We start from the raw sequence: 25820 nt of genomic DNA on the forward strand, positions 1-25820 counted from the left end.
GGGACTTCACTGCCGGGGCCGCTATTTGATAAGAGAATAGGATGCTGTTCAGAAGTCCCTTCCGCAGATGAGGGGGCGAAGGCACAAAGAGAGGGGATTGCCCCCCCCCCACACACACACTTCATCACTGAAATGCTGGACTTGCCGACTCTCGGAACCATGCCCTGCCTTGCTCCCACAAGAACAGGAGGGGTGGGGGGCTGGCTGGTAGGGTCCCCAAAAGACACAGTGCCTGTCCCTCAGAGGTCAGCTTCCCTGAGCCTGTGTGGGAGTTTCCCCAGTGGCCAAGTGATGACGTTACCAGGCGGAAGGTCCGGAGCACAGACAGGCTGCCCTTCTTGGCTATGCTCAGCTCCAGCAGGCTCACGGTGACGATGACGCAGTCGAAGATATTCCACTTCTTCTGGAAGTAGTAGTAAGGGTCGAAGGCAATGATCTTGAAGGCCATCTCCATCGTGAAAAACACCGTGAAGACCTGGGGGTGGGAACAGTGTCCATGGCTGTGAGGTTTTTTGCCTTGGAGACATCGAAGACAAGGGCAGCAAGAAAAGAATCTTGTTTACAATAACACAGCATGCTGGGTGTGGTGGCACCAGCCTGCAGACCCAGCCTCCCAGAGACTGTGGCAGGAGGACCTCAGGGTGGAGGCCAGGCTGGGCCATACAACAAGATCCTGTCTCAAAACAGCAGCATTAAAAATAGAAAAATAGAAGAAAATAGCAAATCCTTTTGTTTTGTAGAACTGTAGACGGGAATTCTGAGCCACTGATGTTCAGAGAATACACATTAGAACTCAGGTTTCTGTTTTCTTCCCTCCCCGTCTGTCTGTCTCTGTCTGTCTGTCTGTCTGTCTCTCTTTCTCTCTCTCTATGTTTATCTCTGTCTCTCTCTCTCTATCTCTCTCTGTGTGTCTCTCTGTCTCTCTGTCTCTCTGTCTCTCTGTCTCTCTCTCTCTCTCTCTCTCTCTCTCTCTGTGTTCATGAGTGTGGAGACCAGAGGTTGACATGGAGCATCTTTCTCAGTCATTCTCTATGCATTGAGGCAGGTCTTTCTCTTGAACCCAGAGCCCACCTATTCTGCCACTCTCCATAGCCAGCTTGCTATAGGGATCTCCCACTTCAGCCTTCCGAGTGCTGGGATTACAGAGGGGCCAACACACTGACCCGAACCCACTTGTACTTCTGTGGGTGCTGGGGTCTAAACTCCCTCTAGTCCCTGGCCTAGCAAGTGCTTTTCCTGCTGAGGCGTCTCCCCGTCCCCCTGTCCTTCCATTCTAATGGTGGTGGGTGCAGAGTAAGCAGATAACCATTAGAATAAACTTCACTGTATAATTATGTCAACAAGTGTCAGTCTGGTCCAGCAGTGAAAATGTGTGGGTTGTGAGACAACATGGACAACACTGGATAAAAATCCAGCCCAGCCATTTCCTAGCCTCAATTTCCTAATCTGTGTAATGGGTATAATGGGAGCAAATGTTTGGGTAGTTCTCAGTAGGCAGGAACTCATGAATAAATAGTGACTAAGATCAGCAATCCATGGTCTTCTTAAGATTCCCTTTTGTTCTGAAGGTCTTCGATTGTCTTACACAGGACAGAACTCTGACCTTAAAGGAGGTCAGCATCAGGCAACAAAAGCCAGCAAGGGAGGGAGCTGGGGAGGAGAGAAAGCAAAAAGGCTGGGCTCAGGGCTTGGCTCTCCCAGGCTTTTAGCAAAGTCGCCCAAGGGGCTGGAAGAGGTGCTGGCCTCTTTCTGACAGACAGCGGGAGGGAAGAGATTGTCCCAGACTTGCCCACGTTGGAAGTAACATCATATAAGACAGTTCAGTCATCTGGATGCACCTGCTACATGGCCCACATGCTTGCACATGCCTCCTGTCCCCTGCTCTTGTGTCCCCTGCCCTGCCCTCTACCCTCCCATGACCACACTGAAAATCATATCCAGGGACTGGGGAGACAACTCAATTGGCCAAATACTGCCACAGAAACGGGGGGGGGGGAGACGACCCAAGTTTAGTCCTCACAATCCCCGAAAAAGCCAGGTGTGGTGGTACACACTCGCAGTCCCAGCCCAGGGGAGGTGGAGGCAGGTGGATCCCTGGAGCTTGCTGGCAGCCAGTCAAGCTGAACTGATGAGGCCCATGTTCAGCTAGAGATTCTGTCTCCAACACAGTGGGACTGGGAGGACTGGGGATAGGAAAAAACATGATAAAAATATACTGTATGAAATTCTTTTTTTTTTTTTTTTTTGGTTTTTCGAGACAGGGATTCTCTGTGTAGCTTTGCGCCTTTCCTGGGACTCACTTGGTAGTGAAATTCTTAAAGAATATATAAATGCATAAAAACAACAACAAAAAGTGGGTGGCTCCTGATGAATGTCCAAAGGGTGTCTGAGGTTGTCCTTTGACCTTTGAACCCATGCAGACACATATGGACACACACATACACACTCACTCCATAGATTGTTTTTGATGGGTAAGTGACATTTGACCTCATTTCTGAGCAGAGACCAGCAAGACCTACATAATCCAGGTGGCTAATTCCATGAATTCCATGTTCTGTAAAGGGATCCAGGCCGTCCTACCTCAGGGTCCTCCCCACCCACTTTCCTTGTCCATCTCACAGCAGCTCCCTCCAGCTCAGCTTGGCTCCACCAGCTGAGTTCAGTGTCCATATATCCTCATCACCGCTCCACCACTCTGCTCTCAGAGCGGTACCAGCATACCACCCAGTGAAAACATGCAGCCACACACCCCAAGTCCCCACCGTGAAGGCTGGCTAATGCCACCAGTGCTGCCAGAACACTCACAATGTTGCCAGCTTGGAGCATGGCATCGAAGGCATCGGTCATGGGGTAGTGCTCCATGGCCATGAAGACGGTGTTCACCACAATGCACAGGGTGATGGTGAGCTCTGCAAAGGGGTCCGTCACCAGCTCGAAGAGGACCATCTTGAACTTCATCCACTTGGGGCAGCACTCCCAGATAAGATACTTCTGAGCCAAGCTGATCAAGCAGGGTGGGCACCTCAGCTTGGACTCTTCAAGCTCTGCATATGGTGGAGTCAATGACAGCTGTCATTCACACGTCACCTTGGACCCCCATCCTGTGGTCATATTCTAGACCCTTCCATATCGATACTGGTCACCTTCAAAGTCTCACTCCAGCCCTCATCTCCATGCCTCCCATTTCCTACTTGTGGAGCCACAGGACGTTGGTCCTGTCACCCCAGCCCATCCACTCACCCAGCCCTTAGACTGTTGCTATGTCTCCATCTCTCTCTTTCTCTCTCTGTACACATATGTGCATGTTGATGTGCATGCGTGTTCATGTATTTAAGCGCAGAAACCAGAGGACAACTTCATTTATCATTCCTCAGGCACTGACCCCTCTGCCTCCTCTTCTGCTTTTTTTCTTTTTCAGACAGGGTCTCTCGACGTAGCCCTGGCTTGCCAGGAGCTCGCTCTGTAGACCAGGCTGGCCTCAGACTCACAGAGATCCACCTGGCTCTGCCTCTGGAGTGCTGGGATTAAAGGTGTGTGCCACCATGCCTGGTGAGATTGTCTTCTGCTGGCCTGGAACTCACTAAGTGGGTGAGGCTGACCTGCCTGCAAGCCCCCAGGACCCCTGACTTGCCAGCACAGGGACAAGTGTGTGTTGCCTGCCTGGCTTTTCACTACGTGCTTCTGAGGATCAAACTCAGGTTCTCAAACTTGCAAGGCAAACACTGACTGAGCTCTCTCTGCAGCTTGACCTCACTCATGAACTGCCCCTGCCCATATCATGCCCTGACTTCTCAATTCACCCCATCTGGATTTCACACCCATCCCTCTGCGGACTCCTTTGGGGACATGCTCAATTCCTCTGCCTGCTTCCTCCTTCACTTACCTAGCAAAGCACCCTACGAATAAACCAAACTTGCACCCAGTCAGCTGAACGTGGTTGGACAAAATACACACCCAACCTTAACTAAGCCATCCTTGAGCCTCTGCCAATGCCTGCCCAGGAGCTCTGCAGAGGTATCCGGTCCCATTGAGTCAGATACCTCATTCAGCATGCAGTGAAACCCAATATGACATTTGTCTTATTAAAAAAAGAAATTATGAAAAATGATAAAAAATTCAAAACACTGTATCTAAACCAGGTCCAAATCCAATTCTCCAGCCTTCCAGAGTATTCACTCCTCCCTCTTCTACAGCCTCCAATTCCTCATTCTATACTCATGAGATTCCTTTATCTCCCACAGAATTCAGAATCATTCATGAACAGCTTCCTCTTCCTCCTACCACCGAGTCTCCAGTAGATCTGCACCCTCTCCACCTCCTGTCTCCATGTCTGCAGGAGGAGCTGCACCCTCTCCACATCCTGTCTCTGTGTCTGCAGGAGGAGCTGCACCCTCTCCATCTCCTGTCTCCCTGTCTACAGGAGGAGCTGCACCCTCTCCATCTCCTGTCTCCATGTCTGCAGGAGGAGCTGCACCCTCTCCATTTCCTGTCTCCATGTCTACAGGAGCAAGAGCTGCACCCTCTCCACATCCTGTCTCCATGTCTGCAGGAGGAGCTGCACCCTCTCCATCTCCTGCCTCCCTGTCTACAGGAGCAGGAGGAGCTGCACCTCTGACTTACATAGAAGCCCTTCCCTTACAGAAGCCTTTCCCTTCTCACCTGCTCAGCCCCCTTCTCCACCCCCGGGTTGCTCCCCTGTGTCAACATGTCAGTCTGTTTCAATTGTATCTCTCAGCTTTAGAAGAGGTCCCTCTGGACCGTGTGTTCTCTCTCTCTCTTTCTCATCTTCTGCCTCTTCAACAGCAAACTTCCTTGGAAGTTTTCTAAACGTAGTCACTGTTTCTCCTCCTCTTTTCTCTGAAGACCCTGGTGTCTGGCTCTTACCCCTCCCAAATTCAAGCAGAATGCTGCCCTGTCTCTTGCAGCACTGACAGCATTCATGAGCCAGGCTAGACCAACCCCCACATTTTCTCTCCTCCCCATGGCTGTGGTTTCTCAGTTTTTGTCTCTTGCTTCCTCTCCTGGCTTGAGGTGTTGGCAAGCACGAACATTCTTGACTCCATCTCTTCACTGTCTCCCTAGGTAATCGTATTGAACCCCACGGCCCTACAAAACCACTTCCATGCAGATCACTCCTAAATTATATGTCCAGCTTCTGGTCTCTCCCTGAGCCCCAGGCTCATCCCTCCTGCAGCCTCCATTACATATCTGCTTGGCTGTGTAATTGGGGGCATCTCTATGGAGGGCAATTTCATAGCTTTAGGCTTGTCTATAAATTCTACTGCATGCCATACATCCTGGAGATGGACACACCAGCTGACGTGGGCATTCCCCCTCGCTACGTTTTCTTACACCCACACATTCCATACGAAGCCTCTTGCACTGTAAGGTTTTAAAAAAACCTACCCATGTTTTCTTCTTTCTTTCTAGCCTCATTATTTTTCATGTCAACCTTTGGTGCATTTGCAGTTTATTTTGGGTAAGAAGCAATGTATTGATATAGTTCTTTCCTTTGGTGGTTTATATTAACAGTATTATTGGATAATCTGGTTTTCCTAAGACGTTGAAATGATGTTTTCATCATGGTACTTCTGTACATTCCCACATACACATGTCCGTTCCTCTTCCACATACCAGGCTATTTATTTCCACTACCACGCTGTGCTAATTACCTGCTGCGAGTTTTTTAAACTACAGATGTCAAAACTGGCAAAGCGTAGTTTTGTACAGAAGCTGATGTGTTCTGGGAGCAAAATCAATCATCCCTATTTGGAACGAAAGTGGACTTTCTTGGACCTGTTTTGGCACCGAAAGGTAGTCTGAGAACTAGTGTTGAATGAGGACATTACAGATAACATTCTGCAGGAGGCAGCCTGTCTGTGAGGCACAATGTGCAGGGGTTCAGCTATGTGTGTGTGTGTGTGTGTGTGTGTGTGTGTGTGTGTGCGCACAGTGGTGATTGTGATTTGTTGTACCCTCTCGCGCGCACACACACGAGCCCGTGCCATGAACCAAGTGTGTATGAGAGTATGCTCATAGAGGCCAGAGGTCAATGTCAGTGTCTTCCTCACTCACTTTTTTTTTTTTTAAAGACAGAGTCTCCCTATGAACCTGGGTCTCATCTCTTTGGCTAGATGGACTGGCTAGAAAGATCTGCCTGTCTCCACTCCCAGTGCTGAGGTCAAAGGCACACACTGCTGTGATCAGCATTTACAGGAGGCTGGGTATCTGAACTCAGTTCCCAGGCTTGCACAGTGGGCTTGCACTTTCTCAGCAGAACCACCTCTGTTCTGTAACTACCATGGCCGATCTTGATTGACAAAGAACACAGAGACAAGAGTAATCTCACCTTGGCCTTGAGCTTGGCCATGCCCCTTCCCGGTGGTCTTTGGAAGACCTCTCCTCCTTTTAGGAGGAGCATCCTTCCTTGAGATAACAGCCAAGGTCTCCACAGCACCCTCTCCTACCACTTCCAGAATCGACTTGAATGTCCCTCTGTACCCTTTTAGTCTCTCCCATTCTCCAAGATCCTCCCTGGTCAATACGCTAAAAAAACAAACAAACAAACAAACAAACAAAAAACCCCTAAATCTCAAAAGCCAGAAAGTTTAACCCCTACTCTCCTGTATCATTTTCCTCCCTGCTCACTTATTCTTCATGTGTGACCTCTGTTCACTGTTCAGCCATGATGTTCCTGGTGTGTGTGTGTGTGTGTGTGTGTGTGTGTGTGTGTGTGTGTGCGCGTGCGCGCGCGCGCATGTGCGCACGCTCATGTGTGTGTACACTCATGCCTGTGAAGGTGCACTAGCAGTGTGGGTCCACAGTGTGGGTCCACTCTGACTCTTCAGGTGCCATCCAGCCTGGTTTCTGTGTTTGTGTGTTGTGTGGTGTATGATGCATGCATGAGAAAGTGCAGGTGAGTGTGCCCGTGCACTCAGATGCAGAGGGCAAAGCAAGACACTGGGTGTTCTCCTTTCTCACTCTGCACCTTGTTGCCTTAAGGCAGGGTCTCTTATTGAGTTCTAAGTTCACTGATGTGGCTAGATCAACTGTCCAGTGAGCTCAGGGATCCTCCATCCCTGGCACATGCAGCCAGCATGAATTTTCAGCATGGGTGCTAGAGATTTGAACTCAGGTCCTCATGCTTGTAAGGCAGATAATTTACCCACTGAGCTATCCCTGTCTGCTTTATGGTCCTGTGCAGATCACCAAAAACTTCCACATGGGTAAAGCTTCAGTACATGTCACCTGACATCCCCATAACTTTGCCTCTGCTGACCTTTCTATTCTCCGGGAGAGAATCTGGACCCCTGTCTCTTCTTTTCCACTTGTGGGCCCTGTCTTTTTTTTTTTTTAATCTTCCTTCTGTTTCTTCCAGTGCTTCCATCTCTTCTGCTCAACCTTGACATGTTGTGTTTTCCTAACGCCTGGCCCCAGTTCTCCTTGTTATCACCTCTTCCTCTTGCATCTTTTCAAAATCACCTTCCGGCTTCAGATTGCTGTGGAATATCTATCTCTGGGTTCCTCCTCATCTGAATTCTAGAACCATTTATCATTAAGCCAGTTTCCTATCAGACACTGCTACCTGGATGTTCCCAGGGCACACCACACTCAACATGTCCCAGACTCTTGCGCATCTTCTCATGGCTTTCCTCTGAGGCCCTGTGGTCCTCCCCACAGTGCTCCGCTTGGCCATTGCTCCAGTGCTCCTTCAGTTGCTTGTCCCAGAACCGTGAGCACCATGAACTCCTGAAGCTCATGCTCCTCAGAGACCTGTGTGGTCCTCCATCTTCCATCAGCCCTGCTGCCCCTCCCCCAGAGTCTAAGCACTTCCAACTCTCGTCTGATTTCCTCTGCTTTCCCTGCCAACACCCTCCCACTTAAATCCCATTCTCTGCAAGTTTCAGAATAACCTTTATGAAGCCCAAATCTCACTCTCCGGCCTCCAGCCCTTTAATGGCATCTCATTGCTCTTGGGTGAAACCCAATGTCCTTCAGAGTCCAGGGCCTTTTGTGGATCTGGCACCAGCCTACTTCCCTAGCCATATTTTGAGGCCCCCATTGCCTTGATGTCTATGACCTAGATAGCTCAGGCTTTTAAATGTCTGTTTCAGGAGCTGTCTGCCTAGGGTGCTTCCCTGACCCCTGGTGAAACTTCCTCCACTTCCCTTAGCATCCTGCATTTCTCCACCAAGACACCCAGCTCCCCACTGGTGACTTGTTTCATGTCCTTCTCTCCTGCTATGAAGGATAATAACTTCACTCACAGCTGTGAGTCGAGCCTGGCCTTCCGGTTTGGATGACCGTCAAGTCTCAGCTTGTGTGCCAAGCATGGATGGCTCACAGGGCTTGAGTTAAGTGAGTGGCCATGCTCTTGAGCCAAACCTTCTTCCGCACAATCACCCTGAAGGAAGTGCTCCTGTAGATCCCATCATGATGCTGACAGCATGAGGAACCCTCCCGTGAACCCCTTAGTGGATGTAACACCCCACTGGAGGAGATAATGTACTCCATGCTTAGACTCTCCGGCTTAGCCTGGCATCATGTTTATCCAGCTTTATACGGAGTCTCCTGACTTTCCTACTGCTTTTGTTGCCCTCTCTTCCTGCCCTGAGATCTCTGACTCTTCTTCATTTTACCTTTTCATCTGTTCAGTTCATTACGTTAGAGTCAGCACCATGCTCCACATGTCTCCTTTGGGCAGCGAACTCAGTCACCATTGACTTAGCAACTGTTTGCTAATGCCTACCACGTGCCACACACTGCTTATCTCGGCACCAGAGATCCAGCTGTGAGCAAAGGAGGCACATCTCTTGCCCTCATGGGGTTTAAATCTGGTGAATAACAGTAGGTGATATCTGGTGTGGTTACTAGGCATTTGACCCAAGTCCCTGAAACCTCACAAAACAGGACAGGGGAAATATACTTGCAAAATTCTGCCCCTGTGAAAAACTGAGGCACAGAAAGTCAAGAGAAGCCCAGGGTCATACAGTTTGCTGTGAATGCAGAGCCCAGATGCAAACCCAGGCACATGGGCTCCGGATCTGTGTTCCCAACCCCGCCGCTGCCGCTCCACGCTAAGATCACCTCTGGTCTAAAGTGGGTATGTTTGGAGTCACATTTTCTCACTTCCATCTTTCTTTCTTGTTTCTTTTTCTTTCTTCTTGTTTTGGTTTTTCAAGACAGGGTTTCTCTGTGTAACAGCCCTGGCTGTCCTGTAACTCGCTCTGTAGACCAGGCTGGCCTTGAACTCACAGAGATGCACCTGCCTTAGCCTCCTGAGTGCTGGGATTAAAGGCGTGCGCCACCACCTCATGGCCCATCTTTCTTTTTGAGTCAGCCCTGGCTGGTCTAGAACTCACTCTTCTTACGTCATTCTCCCTAGTTCTGGAATTAGGGGAACACAAGACTATGGCCAGCCTCTACCTTATCCCTGAAAATTTTATTAGGTGTTTATGTCTGAGGAATTTTCTCTCACGGTTTTCACATGCTGATTCCCCCAGCATTCAGATTGCTGATCTTCCCAGGAAGACTTCCCTTCACTACCCTCTGTCTAAAACTGCCCTGTTAGAACCCCACCCCGACCCCGCTCTCGGGTGCCTTCCTTCTTTTTCCTCCCATCCCTCATCACCATTTGCTATCTACTTATGTTGATCATCTCTGTCTCCAGGGCGCACAGTCTAGGAAAGCAGGTGGATATCTTGCTCTCATGGACTCTCAGGCTCCTGGAACAATGCCAGATGTCTAACAGATGTTTGAATAAATAAACCTTTTTCAGAAGTTCCAGGAAATAATTGAAAATTCAAGCTATTTGAATTGTACAGAGCACCCTCTGAGGCCATCTGGGCCTTCTTTACTGGGGATTGGGTATGTACGTAGATGAATTTGTCAAAGATAAGATTCTTCTCACCCCACAGTGGAGTAACAATTAGACTAGAATAGCCTCTCTACTCAGAGAAGAGGTCACAAGCATGTTCTCTGGGGACTTGAGTGTACAGAGCGCCACCCCCTTCTTCTCCCACCCTCGGCTGGATCACAGACACATCCCTCAGGAGACTGAGTTGCTTCCCACTTGATTGGCAGAGCCCAGAACGGAAAAGGATTTGGTGAAATGGATTGACTAGTTTACTTCAGTTGTCTCCCATGTTTGGTAACAAGAGCTTGAGACAGAAATGAAGTCACAATAATGAGAGTTATAGCTGTGGGGAACATGAAGAATAACTTTGCCATGCTGGGAAATGAAAGGCTGTTGAGTTCCTTGGACACCTGGGAGGTGGCTGACATTGTCTGATGTTTCCAAGCTCTCTTCTAAAAATCCAGTTTGTGAGTACATATGAAACAGATGCTAATTTGAATAAGAAGTGAACTAGGGCACTTCTTCATTGGAGTCTCTTGGGAACTTTGTGCACATAAAAATCACATCAGTAAAGGAGGTTGGGAGCCTAAGGCATAAGAACAGAGAGTTGTAGTGGAGTCCAGTAGAGTCACTGTACCTAGGGTAGACATTAGAAAGCAATAGTTGCTTCTCACTGTATCTAGGGTAACATTAGAATGTATTAGTTGTTTGTTAGAGGTACTAGGACCTTGAAGAAATAACAGTAAAGAACAGTGATTGCTTTCTATGATTGATAGACTTGTTTTTTTGAGGAAGTTTTCCATCCATTGCATGACTTCAGTCTCAAGACTATCCCGGGCTCACTTGGAGCATCTTGCATTATTAGGTACTGCAAACAGTACACAAAAAGGACTGGAGTTGTGGACTAAGGTGTGATGATTTCCTTCAGAGAAGATATGGAATAGATCAAAGGGGCTTTGGTATGAGAAGGAACTTGTTGTACCCCAAAATAACTTTGTGTAACAATCAATAAGTAAGCCTTTGCATGGTTGTTCGAGGTTCAGTTCACAGAAACTGATCCCCCCCTCCTGCCAGAGAGCCTAAAATTACATTCTGGAGTGACTCTTCTCTGAACACTGCAACACAAAACACCTACAGAGAGTAACTAGGATCTCAGGCCACCGAGAGAGGTCCTTGGCCCAGCTTAGACTCATCACAACACGGAAGATGGACATGTCAATGAGCACCACTTACCCTCGATGACAGAAGTCATGATGCTGACAACGCTCATCGCCCTCTGTGCTCGGAAAGGCTCATTCAAGTACTCTGCAGACAGAAAATTCTTCTTCTGCCCCGCAGCCTCAAGTGCCTGCTGGGACACAAGCAGGGTCAGGACACTTCAGCTGCAGAGCTAGGTCATCCAGCCTCTTAGTGGCTGATCTCCTACAGTTGTGAGCTGCCTGTGAAGCCATGAGCCTCTAAGGTACAGCTCAGAGAAAGAGGGATGGTGTCTGAGCTTAGCTATGAGGACCAACACACGGAGGCAGGAGCCAGAGGCCAGGCTGGAGGGTATGAACCCAGCCGAAAAGATCCAAGAAGTTTATTAGGAGAAAGAGCTTGCTGAGCCCCAGGGGAGGCAAGGAGGCTTGGAAAATTAGGGAACTTGTAAAGACAACTGAGTGTAGGTCCTTGTGATACGGAAGGGCCTAGAGTCTTCTTCTCACACTAGCTGAGCATTTTCATCAGAATAAATCAAGATTGAACACTCAAGAACGTGACTGTCCCAGGAACAGATACAGGAAAGTAAGAGGTGCCTCCTAAGAGAGTGACAAAATGCTAAGTGAGGCATTTCCTGGGGTTCAGACAAACAGGATTCAAATGGTAAGGTCAGGGACACTGGGGAAGAGAAACAGGATGGTTCACAGCTGGGGTATGAGGCGGCCAAGCTAACTAGATACAAGGAGGGACAGGACTCTGGGGAGAACAGGAAAGCTGGTCTCAGCAGGGTCTGCATGGCTCTCCTTGATCCTCTCCCTGAGAAGCATACCAAGCCACGCCCTTTCCCCTAATAATCTTCCGGCTTTATGGGTAGTCACATTTTTATCCACATTCTTATATCTAATGCATCTAATTACAGCAGAGTGAATCATGGGTAAAGACAACTTCTAAGAAAGCCTCTAGTTACTCCAGGAAGGAAACCACCCCAGACTGTCCCGAGGTGCGGACACAGGAGAGAAATAGACCAGGATTTCGTAAGTCCTGATGCTACGGACTGCCGATGCTTGGCTTGGGCAGCTCCTAATCTGCAGGCTGTACTTTCTGCTCCGCTGTTCTCCTGCTGAAAACAGACTTTGTGTTCTTTGGCTATGCTTGATACAAATTCTTCTGCTGGGTCACAAGAGCCAAGATTGCAACTGTGATCGGGATCGGAGAGAATTCTGGAGGCTAGATCTCCCTGTGTGCAGCACCAAGACACCCCCAAGAGCCCTGCAGCCTGGCTGTGGGTTGAGCACTCTGGGTTGGTGACTCTGTTTGGCCTAGAGATACACTTTCCACCACCTGTCTTCCTGCTCTGTGTCCCGTGAGGGCAACCTGAGCAAAATATTCACCCTATGACCAAGCTTGGCCAACAGGAAGCACGGACAGGGACTGTAGGAAACGAGGGGCGGGGATTGGCTGGCTGTACCGGCTCCATCAGCCGGCAGCAGCATGATTCTCTGCCTGGGGCCACAGGTCCCCCAGCCACAGATCTTGACAAGTTCTGATTTGGGGCCTTTTCCTTACGCTTCCAGCTTGGGCATGTACAGCTCTTCATTGCTCCTTAGTTCCCTGAGCCCAGCCTACACCTCTGTGAATATTTAACCAAATTCCTGCCCTTGCCCATTGAAGCAGGCCATCTACTACTTCCTGGAATCCTCAGTCACGTGATATCCAGAGTCATATGATATCTGGAGTCACATGGTATCCTGAGTCATGTGGTATCAGACTGCGCTAGCACAATTCTGCTGAACCTACCAGACTCAGGGGAAACAGCCACACAATGGTGCCTTTACACGTCTCTTTGCCTATGTGCGTGTGGTAGCCGGTGCGGGCCTGTGGAAGCTGCAGACGCACCGTCAGTGATGCCGAAGGAGTTCTCAAATAAACTGCATCTCTCAACTCAACACGGAGTCCAGACTTGTTGCTATGTTTCCTGTGGATGTTCTCTTAAGGAGTGGGTCAGTTCCTGTCCCTAGTCTGTGGCATTGTGATGAGCTATTCATCCTGTGAGTTGAGCCAAGGCCATTGCCCTTCTATCAAGATCTGTCCTGAGAACCTCTCAGAATTTTGTCAAACCCCAGGTACAGTTTGCTCGGAGCCATAGGCTTACATAGAAAGACTCCTTGTTTTCCTTGTCACTATCAAAGGAGCATATGGGGCCATCTCCAAAGCAATGATGATAAGTAGGGACAGAAAGACACATGATGTCGAATGGCAAATCAGCTGCGCCCTTGCCTGCAGAGAAGATAGACAATGAACACCTTCACCACAAACAATCCCAGCGGCTTTTCTGGATCTGGCCTGCCCTGTCTGTAAAAGGAGAGTTGAGTGAGAGGTATGGGACAAATATTGTTAAAGACCCTTCTACTGTGCAATATCATTCTCTATGCTGTGAATATGTGTTGCTCTGATTGGTTGATAAATAAAACGCTGATTGGCCAGTAGCCAGGCAGGAAGTATAGGCAGGGCAAGCAGATAAGAAGAATTCTGGGAAGAGGAAGGCTGAGTCAGGAGTCGCCAGTCAGACACAGAGGAAGCAAGATGTGAAGGCAGAACTGAGAAAAGGTACCAAGCCACGTGGCTAGACATAGATAAGAATTATGGGTTAATTTAAGTGTAAGAGCTAGTCAGTAATAAGCCTGAGCTAATGGCCAAGCAGTTATAATTAATATAAGCTTCTGAGTGATTATTTTATAAGCGGGCCACAGGACTGCAGGGAGCCTGGTGGGACCAGAGAAACCTTCCAGCTATACCCTTCCATTGGTGACACTTATTGGCCAAGGGCTGTACTGGAAGACAGTTGGAGTATGGAGCACGCACAAACTCACCAGGTCTTCGGGAGCTCCAGTGGAGAGCTCACCAGTGGGCACTGTGAGCTGTCCCTCTTCTCTGTGTCCAGGCCCAGGGTTGGGAGATGAAACCAATGGGCTCCTGGGAAGAGGACCTGCCTGCCCAGCACTCCTGGCCAGCAACAGGGAACCTCGATGGCTTTCGTGGTCTCCATGAAAGACTCCGTCATCCATGATCCCATCAGGAAATGAGACATCTTGGCTGGGTGCTCGGAAATGGAACACACTGCTGTGGCTAGCTCTGCGTCTTCCGGAAGAAAGGCCTAGGAAAGACTGGGCATTGCCCCCAGGGGAGCAGGAGAAAAGATAGGGTTGATCTCCCTAAATCCAGTGCACACTTCCCTCCACCCACATCCATGTCTCACCACCTTCCCACGGCTACATAAAGACCTGACGATATCCTGGGTAGACATGGAGAGGGAAAGAGGGAAAGGATATCTTAGATAGACGTGGGGAGGGAGCAGAAGAGGGGGTGATGACAGGGTACCCAAGATCAGTGAACAGGTTATTGTTACTAAATATCGCTCGGCAGGCCAGATGTGTGCCAGCCTTCAGCAGCAGGCCCAAACATGGCTCTTCTGGGTTGCCATCTGTGAGGGGAATGTCAGGACCTAAGGAAATGCCTGGACTAGAGCTTGGAGTATGGGTTTTGAATGTATATGCTTTGCTGTCTGAAAATTAAGATGTACAATTCCTGGATTCCATCTTTGTGAGTGTGAGGGTTTGTGAGAATGGAAGAGACAAGAGCTTTGTAGTGTAATGAGTTGGCAGGATCCCCGGAGGCCGGCTTTGAACAGTCAACAATAGGGAGATTGAAGGAAGAGTTGCAGCCCAATTTCTTGGAAGAATAATGCCATTCTTCCAAATCAATAAACATTTCCCATCAAAAGCTCCCACCAAGTGAGAACGGCAAGGCTTACAGATCCAGAGGAAAAGCTTGGGTTCTTGATTTCTCAGACACAGCACCTCTACAGAGCTGCTGGAGGGGTTAGCTAGTTCTGTGGGAGCCTGGTCATAGCAAGTCGTCGGTCCTGTGCTCAGATCATACACAGTGTCTCTGAAATCCAAACAATGGCTCCCTCCTGAACTCTGGTCATAGCGCCCTTTATTTCTTCTTAATTCCTTTTATTTACAAACAACTAAAGTAGGGTATGTCACTGTGGGAATTCTCCTCACTGGTCTAAACTGAGCGCTCCCTCTCCCTCTCTCATATGTGCGTCTGTGTGCTCTTGCCTGTGTGCACATGTCAAAGAACTGCCTCGGGGTTGTGTCTCAGGTCTCTCACTGCCCTGGAACTCACCAAGGAGGCTAACTGGCTAACAAGCCCCAGCATCCTCCTGCCTCCGCTACCATGCCTGGCCTTTTTTTTTTTCAATGTGGGTTCTGGGAATTGAACTCAGGTCCTCATGATTGCAAGACATACTCATTTCCAGTTCATCTATCTCCCAAATCCCTTACAGTTTTGTTTCTTGGTGATTTGGAGCCTAATCCCGTTCAGTTACCACCATTGCCAACTCAGTGTTATGCACAGAGCACTCTGCCTAGGACATATGCCCCAAGACTGCAGTGCTCACACAGACCCATCGGCTCTTCCCACGTCGCAGGGAAAGAAGAGAATTAAGAAACCCATGTTAAAGATAAGAAGAAAAAGTTGTTTACATTTGGGCACCAAGAAAACTAAGGGGGAAACCAAGTGAAACGTCTCAGACCAGTGCTTGACTCCCAGGGTCTCCTTACCGCCACTTACTTTAGAACCGATTTGTTTGTCGAATGATGGGTGCGGATCTCTTTTCTGTGTCTCAGCTCTAACCTCTACACCATTGCTTTTGGTCCAAAAAAAAATCTTTATATGAAAACTCCCAGAGATCTATTTACCAGGAAAACATGGAGAAAGAGAATGGAGGCACTCTTGGACACTCTGGCGCTAACCGATGGGCTGGCTGAATGGGGGAAATTAAAGCCCAATTCAGTGTCATTGCCATTGCCATGGGAGCCACGATTCATCCTCTTCTGTGACTGTCAGAGTAGCCAAATTCCCTTTGAAACAATGAACTGTGCTCTGTGCTCTCCAGCTGCTGCTCCGAAGAGGCAGAGTGAGGTAAGAAGGGCACAGGTGTAACAAGTGCTCCAGCGTGGGCATGGCCCCGAGGCCAGAGTGCATGCAAGTGTGCCTGTGAGTGTAGGTGCCTGTGTAAATCCGGGGAATGTCAATAGAGGACAGCATCCTTCTGGTGAGCACAGGAAGGAAGGCTAAGAGCTATGAGGGGCAGGAAGTAACCCTCAAAAAGCTGCCATTATCCCCCTCCATGTGACTAGTGTGAGAACTTCTCTTTCATGTGAGCAATTTGGATAGCTAATCCAAGTTGTCTACTTGACCCACCTGCAAAGAGGGAACCGCAGTTAAAGAATCACCTCCATCAGACTGGCCTGGAGGCATGTCTGTGGGACATCTTGCTTTTTGCTAATTGATGTGGGGGGTCTGACCATGAGCCACAGAGCAAGCCAACTGGCCCTTTATGGTTTCTGCTTCAGTTCCTGCCTCAGGCTTACAGCTTTGAGTTTCTGCTCAAACGTCCCTCCATAATGGACTGTGACCTGGAAGGTGTAAGATGAAATGAACCCTTCCCTCCCCATCTTGCTTGTGGTCATGGTGTTCATCACGGCAACAGAGAAGAAAGCAGAGGCCTGCAGGAGGGAGCTACACAGGATGTTCCAGGGGGTGGAGAGGTGGGAGGAAGGGATTCGGTGAGGGAAGTCCGAGTGGGAGGTGGAATGTCAATCATGGTGGGACAGAATTGCTGCAGGGTCTGTCGGAAGGTATGAAAGTCACTTCTAGGCTAGGTTGTGTCCCAGAGATAGGTGCTGGGGTCTTCAGTGTCCACAGCAAGTGACAAGAGGTCAGAAAGAGGTGAGTGGGACTTTCAGCACCAGGGACAGAGCTGCAGGTCTCCGAAAGAAGGGGAGCTGACAGATACCTCAAGGACAGCATGCTCCATATGGGCTTCCCCGGCTTCCCTACACACCCAGGCTCTTCCCCCACTGCACAGCTCACCTAAGTGTTCCAGCCTGAAATCCCGAAATTACCCTGCCTTGCCTTTTCCTTATCCCACAATCTTCATCTTGATGCCCTCCACCTAGAAAGGCCTTATATATTGCCCCAGCCCCACTACTAATGCCCTGTCCTAGCAAAGGCCGCCAGTGAGGAGGGGCATGTGTCAGAGCTCCTAAAACCCTCCTCTCTCCCTATTCCCAACCTCTTTCCATTTCACCCATGCCCGAAATAGCCACAAAGGTGGGTGAGCCCTCAGGACAGCCAGGAGTGTCTTACCATCCTGCGTTGGTTGTAGGGCTCAGATTGGGGTGATCTGTTGTCTTCGGTAGAGCCTTCCGACACCCTTGATTTTATTCTGTGCTTCCTCTCATTGGCGTTTTTGGGGGCTAAAGGCGATCCATTGTGGGAATGGAGTGAGGTCGTGTCAATCCCCAGAGCTGCCAGCACCTGGGGAAAGAGTAGTTGTTGTAGCCCGTAGACTCTGGCTGACACAGGCATTTGTGTGTCCCCAAAAACATGACTGTGGGGGTGAGGGATCTGGGACCAAAGAGGCTGAGGGTTAGAATATGCGCAGTGGTGGGGTTGTGGTATGGCAGAAGCAGGGCCACCTCCCTCCTTCAGCCCCTGCAGTAGGTGCCAACACCTTGCCTAGGCCCTTTGACCAGGTCAGGACATTTGCCCTCAGCCGCTGCGTAAGCTGAACACCTGAAGCTCACAGGCAGCGCTGTGGAGAAGTCCTTTGTCCTGCCCCAGAGGCAGACATGGGAGCATAAACATCTGGCCCTCTTGCTTCCAAGTCAGGCTAACTCTGGTGTAGGTCAGCACCAGAGCTCCCCGGGGGGATCAGACAACAGCTATGGTCTAGTTGAGATCACTTCATGGGTTAGTTCCACCCACTGCCTGGTTGTGCTTAGTTTATTCTCCTTGTGTCCAAAAGACTCCTGAATAAATCACCTGGAAAAAGCTCTCTCACTCAGATACTTTTGTGTGTAGATGCACGTTTATGTAGTAGCGTGTGTGTGTGTGTGTGTGTGTGTGTGTGTGTGTGTGTACGTGTTTATAGAGGCCAGAGGTCAGCTCAGGTGTCACTCCCCAGGATCTGTTCACTTTTTTTGTGACAAGGACTCTCTCTGGCCTGAAGCTTACCAACTAGACAAAGCCCCAAGGGTCCACCCAACTCTGCCTCACTGGCACTGGGATTGCAAGGACACATCTGACCACTCTTTTAAAAAGTGGGCTCTGGGGAGTGAACTCGGGTCTCCATACTTGCATGGCAAGCACTTTGCACAGTCTTCCCTGTGCACATGCTCTCTCTAAAGGTGACGAGGACGGTCCCTGAAGTAGGACTCGTGCTCGCAGCCGCCTCCACCCACCTCCTGTTCCTTCTGCAGCACTTCCAGGGCCTCCTGGAACTTCTTTTCCTTGGCTTCGATTTCCGCAATGGTTGCCTGGTTTTGCTCCTCATACGCCATGGTGACCACAGCCAGGATCAGATTGACCAGGTAGAATGACCCCAGGAAGATGACAAGCACGAAGAAGACCATGTACATTTTCCCAGAAGCCCGGAGTGTCTGGAGATTCAAGACAAAGAAAGAGGGCTGTGCATGGAACACAGGGGCCCTTGACTTCCAGAATACGAGAAGCCATGCAGCTGGCCCGTCGGCCTCCAGCCAAGACTGTGCAGGACACGCAGATTGGTGTCAGCTTGCATGACCAGGCGTGGTGGTGCACGCCTATAATCCCAGCACACGGGATGCAGAGGCAGGGGGATCACCACAAGTTCTATGTGAGCGAAGGCTACATAGTGAAATCCTGTCTCAAATAAACAAAGCAAAGATACCTGCTGGTACAGGCGCTCCCAGGAGTCCTGCGTCATGAGGCGGAACAGCGAGAGGAACGCCCATGCAAAGGAATCAAAGCTGGTGTAGTTAAAATCCGGATTGTCAGAAGTTTTCAGGCAGACGTAACCGCTGGGGCAGTGGCTGCAGCAAGAGAAGAGGAGCACCATAGTCCGGCCTCGCCGACTGGGTGCAGGGAAGTTTGGGGCAGAAATGATGGGTTTGAAGTTAGATCTGAGCTCAGAGCTCAGCCTTCCTCTTATCACTTGAAGATTAGTGTGAGACTCAGTTTCCCTCATCCATAGCATAGGGAAGCTAATGCTTTTGTTCAGTTTGCCCATGTAGAGGAGCAGCCTGGGGGAGGCCAGATGACAGGCCTGACCTGATTCTATATGGGGTCAAGCTTTTGTCAGTGTACACCAGGAAAGGAAAGGTGGTAACCACAAAGCGAAGTCACAAGCATGCTGGCGCCATTCCCAGAGTTATCCATCAAGGGGGACTTCTTACATTAGCCAAGTTCAGCGACAGATTACATGTAACAATGAAAACATCACCTGCCACTCCCGAAGTGCCCACTGCACGCCTCTCTCTCCCCTGAGTGCTGCACGGACAATAGATGCAATCATCTCAACAGTCCTTACTTACAGCGAGGAAGTCAGGCTCAGAGAGAAATCAGCTGCTGAACCCAGAGAGCACTGGTGAATTCATTAAAGATGGAGGCATGTCCCGGGTATACCAACCACACTCCAGGGGCACCATGCCAACACAAAGAAACTCCATTTTTTGTTAGCTTTTTGTTTTGTTTTGTAATTTTTGTCTTATTGGGGTTCCTTTTGATTGTCTGTTTTTGTTTCTTGTTTTGAGAATATGTGTGTGTGTGTGTGTGTGTGTGTGTGTGCATATATATATTATGCACAGAGTTGAGAGGAATATGATCAAAATGTATTGTATGAAAAATTATTTTTAAAAAATAAGCACTTAAAAATGGAGGTATCTAACCAGCGAGGAACCGAGCACTGAGCCTGCTTCTCCTCATGGTGGGGGAAGGCAGGCCAGGGTAGCGACATCTAATGGACGAGTGTGGGGTGGGGCACTGAGGTCCGCTCCCTCATATCAAGGGGTCGGTGTGGTACTGAGCAATATGTCTGCCTCAGAACATATGAAATGATTCCCTCCCAAGTGGGATAGCCTGGTCAAGGGACCAGGAATCCTGGTATCATCCCCGAAGACAACCTCCGGGGCTCTCCTTAGTGCAGACTTTCATGTAAACATACAACCTCGGGACCCATAGAACTGCTTAGAACTCTGACAAATTAGTTATAATTAATTCCAATTTTTATCTCCACTGTGACTGGAGTTTCACAAATCCCCCGACTCCCATGTTTACAGGAAGCCCTTGGTTTTCTTTCCTGTAAGTTCCATCATTATCTCTGAGGACGTGTCTGTTTCTGTCTCCCATGGAGTCCACTCTAGCCACTCCACAGATCTGCTGGCTGCTCATCCCAGCAGCTCAGGGCGTCAGCAGTTAACTGTCTGCAACAGCCCCGTGCACATCTTCTTCAGTGCACCAAACACTAGACACAAATGAAGATCCCAGCTCTGGGGGCTGGCGACAAGGTGGCAAAGTACCCAAGGACCTGCCTTCAGACCTCTGGCACCAACATAAGAAGCTGACTGTGGCAGTACATTCCTGTAATTCCTGTTGGGGAAGCCAGCCTAGACAGGAAGATCCCCGGAACTTGATGAGCCAGCTAACCAAATCTCTCTCTCTCTCTCTCTCTCTGTCTCCCTCTCTCTGTCTCTCTCTCTCTCACATGCGTGCACACACCCACACACCCACACACACACACACACAAACACACAAACACAGCCACATACACAAAATTCCTGCTGATATTCACCACCTTGGAGAATACCAAAAGGAAAAGCTGGAAGAATCTCTATGGAAAAAAAAAATGGTAAAAACCACCAGGTGTTTTCTGTTACTCACTCTCCACCTTGAGATCCTAGACCATAGGGCTGCAGTTTTAGCTTGAGCCAGCCCTAGAACTGAGCTTTTGTGACCCCAGCGGGCCCCCCTCAGACCTCACTCCATTATTGTCAGCCCCTCCCTTCTACAAAAGCTGCCTGGCTGCGCCTTCCTGATGGGAGGTCTGCCTCTCCAGTACTTGAGATGGGGACATAGGAGAACCCCAGAACTTCATCGTGGAGAGTCGTGGGTCACGCTGGAACCACTGGCTTCAGAAATACCATCATTTAGCTGGAAAGAAGACCAAGTTTCAAAATAGACGGAAAGCGAAAACCAAGGTTCAAGCAACACTTTTCTGGAGCCAAGGACACAAAGACTCAAGAACTTTGGGGAATAAGGAGGTTAGGAAGGCTGATATTGACCAACTTCTGTTTGTCTCTACTGCTTAGCTCTATCTGAGTTACTCTTCTAGTGAGATGGTTCAGGCTGGGCCTCATTGTGATGGCTAGTATTGACTGTCACCTGAACAGAATCTAGAATTACTTAGGAGACAAACCTCTGAGCTTGCCTGAAGGAGTTTCTAGATTTGGTTAGCTGAGGTGGGAAGATGCCTCCTAAATGTGGGCAGCGCCATCCCATGGGCTGGTGTCCCAGGCTGGATAAAAAGAAGACAGCAAGCTGAGCGTTCATCTGCTTCCTGACTGAGGGTGCGACGTGACCCGCTGCCTCATGCTCCTGCCTCCACGCCTTCCTCAGTGAACTGTGCCCTGAAACTGTGAGGCCAAATGAGCCCCCTCCCTGTGTGGGCTTCCTCTCATGTATTTGGCAGCAACAATGAAAAAGTAACGACTACACTGGGTCCCCTTTGTCTCCACATAGGCAACAAAGACGAGTGGCCAGTCGGGGAGCAGGTAACTGTGAATCAGGATTTTTCATGTGATCAGCGATGGCAGTCGGGAAAACGGCCTTTCTGATCTATCGTCCAGACCTCTCCTGCTCTCCCTTCACTCCAGCCGCCAAAGCAGGAGGCAGAGATGAGGGTCTGTACCCTTAGCTCAGTTTCTTACTTTCCACCCTTTTCATGGAGTCGCCTCCATTCAAACATCACTTGTTCATCCAACCGTGAAGTATCATGCCTGTCCTTCAATATTAGCCTCAACTGCTGCCTCCAGGAAGTCCCCCCGATTTTCTGTCTGGCCTTACAACATTCTCCATTGTGTTTTCCCAGCCGCTGGAACTCCTGAACAGCATATGTTTCCAGAGCATGGCATCTTGATGCACATAGAAAACACAGCTGACTTACATCCTGAATTCAGCCTGCAGAAATGTTTTGTCTGGCCAATACGATAGGTAGATATTTTGGGGAACTTGTAACCAAATTTCTGACTAGGTGTTAGCACATAAAAATTGAAATTTCCTTTCTCCTTCTGTTGAGCTAGCCTAGCTAGAAGCAGCGAACACCCATTTTCACATGGCAACCAAAAGCTCTGCTGAGCAATAGCTGCCCCTTTTGATGGGGCATGAACTCTCAGTTGCTATGGTTCCCTCCTGGCCCTTACCATTCACTTGTTGTTATGTGCCTGACCTCTGTAAGAATCTGAAATTGCGAAAATGTTATGCATGTGTTTCTTCCACTGTTACACAAAAAAAATAATGAAATCCAAGGATGGAATGAGTTATGATGCTCAAATATATAGCTTTAATCCAAATGTGCTGGTTTCTTCTGGGAATTGGTCATTTGTTCCTCGCTTTTGGGTACCAGTACCCCTTTGGGATGTGACCCTGCGACTTTTCATTGGGAGGTGAGGTCTGTTTCAGCCCTTGGGTCTGTGTTGACTTGTGACTTGCTTTGTTGAAGGGGATGCAGAAAGAACGTCACTGTGTGTGAAATCAAGACTTCCACTATTTTCCTTGGAATCCGGTGTCTGCACAAGGGCAGCTCAAGCCAGACTTCTGGGAATAAAAGATCAATGGAACACACAAAAGACACCTTGTAGCAAATCCATCTGCTGCTTGCAGATGCCTGAGGAAGAAGCCAAACACCAGCTGGTCCATGCTCTTGAGCACGGAGCCACAAGCTAAATGGTTGTTGTGTTGAGTCATAAAATCCTGGAGTCATTTATTACACATCAAAACCTGACGAATACACTTACTCTCTGTGAGGTTGTGTGTGTGTGTGTGTGTGTGTGTGTGTGTGTGTGTGTGATGCTCAGATGTTGCATGAACACATGTATGTGGAGGACAGTGTTGAACATCAGGCATCTTTCTCAGTTCCTCTCCTCTTTATTTTTTGAGACAGTGTCACTCACTAAACTTGAAGCCCATTGGTTGAGTTAAAATGGTTGTCTAGCAAGCTCAGTGGACCTGCCTGTCTCCAGATCTCTGCCCTGAGCCCCTGCGGTGCTTTGTCTACAGGTCTGCACTGACGCGCCCAACTTTTTTTGTGGGTGCTGGGGGTTCATGCTCAGGTCCTCAGCCTTGCACAGCAAGCATCTTACCAGTTGAACAATGCTGGCTGCTCCCCACCTCATGAGTTTAAGATGGTAGTGTCTGTGGTACTCATTAATCCATTAACTTCGGGATTCCACTCTCTCTGCACAGAGGATGCGGTGGACACAACGGAGAAAGGATGTTGGACATTGGTGCAGCCGGGCAATGAGTACTCACCCAGCATCAGATCCATTGCCACATAATAAAGGCTCAGTAGTGCCATTCTTGATGTAAACATTTTCTAAAGACAGGAAGAAACAAAGCCTCACGGTGTGTTCTCAAGTCGCTAACTTAGGCCTTGGGTGTCAGAGAAGACACTTCCTGTCTAAATGAGGTCAGTCCCTTTGCCTACAAGCCTTCCAGGGACACTCAGGGAGCCACACACCCTTCCAAGCCACTTGGAGGCTGTGGGAAATCTTGCTTTTAGGTGAACTTGTCAAAGGTTTCCCTTGCCCAAGGGAGACCGGTCAGCAGGAAAGGGGGGAGGGGAGCGCAACCCCACTCAGGAGCGATTCATTGGAAATGAAATGCCAGTATTTCCACACAGACATGCAGGGCTTTTGGCCACCCAGTCCTGGGGTCCCCGTGCTGGTCTACTGTAGAGTGTCTGCTCACCTGCCATTTGAGATGAGAAATTATGAGCATTGTGGGGATCTGTGCCCCTCTTGATACATTTGTTCTTAAGGTTCCCCTTGAAGAGCTGCAGGCCCACCAAGGCAAAGACACTCAGGCAGAAGACAGTGAGGATGGTCACGTCAGCCAGCTTTCTCACCGAGTGGATCAGGGCTCCCACAATGACCTTCAGTCCTGTGGGAAGGTGACAGAGATGCTCCCATATGGTGAAGTGCCACACAGAGCACGGGTATGCACCATGGCTATCCTTATTACATACAGGTGTGATGCACCTACATACTCCGGCAGTTCCACACTCAGCTTCTCATCTGCAGTTGCCCAGAGAGGCGAGTAGGTGGGGCCTGCCATCTTCACTAAGAGCAAGCTGCTGAGGTCCCATGGTGCAGCCCTTACTATCTTAAGGCGAATCAATGATTCCACTAAACCCCCTCTGGGGTGCCTGGAGACGTATGTAGCTCAGTAGTAGAGCACTTGCCTAGCACACTCAAGACCCGGAGTTCTAGCCTCAGCATTGAGAAATTTACGTTGCGTCCCAGCCATATTCCCTGCTGTTCTAGCTGTGAGGTTGATCTTTCCGCTCTAATCATGTGGTGTTTGTCTTTCTACATTCATCTCAGTCCTGGGAAGCAGCTCGAGACTTGAGAAGAACGAATTTCACTCAGAGAGAGAGAGAGAGAGAGAGAGAGAGAGAGAGAGAGAGAGAGAGAATGCATGGGAGGTGGAGGGTGAGACAACTTGAAAGACAGAACCTCCAAGACACACAGAGATGGACTTAGCGACAGAGTGAGGTTATGAAAGACACAGAACCACTGGAGCAGGAACTGGCAAGTCCTGAGGAAGATTAGATCAGAGTCAAGCACATGTAGCTGAGAAGATGGAGCCCTGCTCCTTTGAGGAGGTATGGTCGGTTAATGAGATTGCCTTCTTTGGGGAGCGTGTGTCACGACAGGAGAGAGCATTCTGGCCCACAGTCTAGGACCCATCAGTGTCATTTTGGTGGAAAACTGATTTTCTCGGCACCACACACGGGAGACCCTAGGCTGAGAGCCGAGTGAGGCTTATGATGTCGTGTGGCAGGTTGTCCAACAGCTGAGGTGACTCCACAGCCCTGAGGGAAGCGACCTTCCTTTGCATCTCACTAGCGATGGACACCTTTCTTGTTTCTCCTATGTCTAAAGCCTCGGTTTCTTCATTAGCTATGTCAATAGTCAGCAGTCCCTGTCCTGGAGAGAGAGAGAGAGAGAGAGACAGAGAGAGAAAAAGAGAGAGAGACAGACAGACAGACAGAGACAGAGAGAGAGACAGAGACACACAGAGAGAGAGAGACAGAGACAGAGAGAGACAGAGAGGGAGAGACAGAGAGGGAGAGAGGGAGAGAGAGAGAGAGAGAGAGACAGACAGACAGACAGACAGACAGACTCAAAGGAGAGCAGTCGAAATGCACGTTTGTTCTGCTGAACGAACGCGCTGGCTAAGCCGCTCACCTGGGATCACAGAAACCGTTTTCAGGGCTCTGAGAACTCGGAATGTCCGTAGGCCTGAGATTCCTCGGAGGTCTATTGCTGCACCAACATACCTGTAGAACCGAAAGGCACTCAGCATTTTCTCAGGGCCAGGGTTTCAGGGTGCATGCAGCACACACAAGGGTAGTCACAGGGAGAGGAGCCTTGGGAGATCAAGGACAGGCAGGTATATCCAGTGGCATTGCCATCTACAGGACAGGCAGGCATATCCAGTGGCATTGCCATCTACGGATCGGCATGGATGCCCAGTAAACCATCACATTCTTTTTCAGAAAGTACCATTTCAAGAGGTGCACAGGTGGATTTCAAACACACAGGCTTGATGAACCTGCCTCCTCAGATACTGTTCGGTAGGAATAACGCTGAGTCTC

At 49.4% G+C, this 25820-nt stretch overlaps 1 protein-coding gene across 5 annotated transcripts in view; it reads right to left on the reverse strand.

The window, feature by feature from the left end:
* Scn10a (sodium voltage-gated channel alpha subunit 10) overlaps window positions 1-25820 on the reverse strand; it is a 94264-nt gene that overhangs the window by 44021 nt on the left and 24423 nt on the right. For 2 of the 5 annotated variants that reach the window (XM_076577353.1, XM_006986723.3), the window contains exons 5-14: window positions 25411-25502; window positions 23909-24100; window positions 23471-23534; window positions 18837-18978; window positions 18370-18567; window positions 17273-17443; window positions 13924-14217; window positions 11090-11204; window positions 2806-3044; window positions 302-475 (exon numbers count right to left, since the gene is read on the reverse strand). In XM_076577353.1, the coding sequence (XP_076433468.1) occupies window positions 302-475; window positions 2806-3044; window positions 11090-11204; window positions 13924-14217; window positions 17273-17443; window positions 18370-18567; window positions 18837-18978; window positions 23471-23534; window positions 23909-24100; window positions 25411-25502 (1681 nt within the window). Of the gene's footprint in view, window positions 1-301; window positions 476-2805; window positions 3045-11089; window positions 11205-13911; window positions 14218-17272; window positions 17444-18369; window positions 18568-18836; window positions 18979-23470; window positions 23535-23908; window positions 24101-25410; window positions 25503-25820 lie in introns of all 5 variants that reach the window. The other 3 variants (XM_076577352.1, XM_076577351.1, XM_076577354.1) reach the window with 2 other exon arrangements.

The sequence above is a fragment of the Peromyscus maniculatus genome, chromosome 7 (genome assembly GCF_049852395.1).
Source record: "Peromyscus maniculatus bairdii isolate BWxNUB_F1_BW_parent chromosome 7, HU_Pman_BW_mat_3.1, whole genome shotgun sequence".
Classification (NCBI taxonomy): Eukaryota; Metazoa; Chordata; class Mammalia; order Rodentia; family Cricetidae; genus Peromyscus; species Peromyscus maniculatus.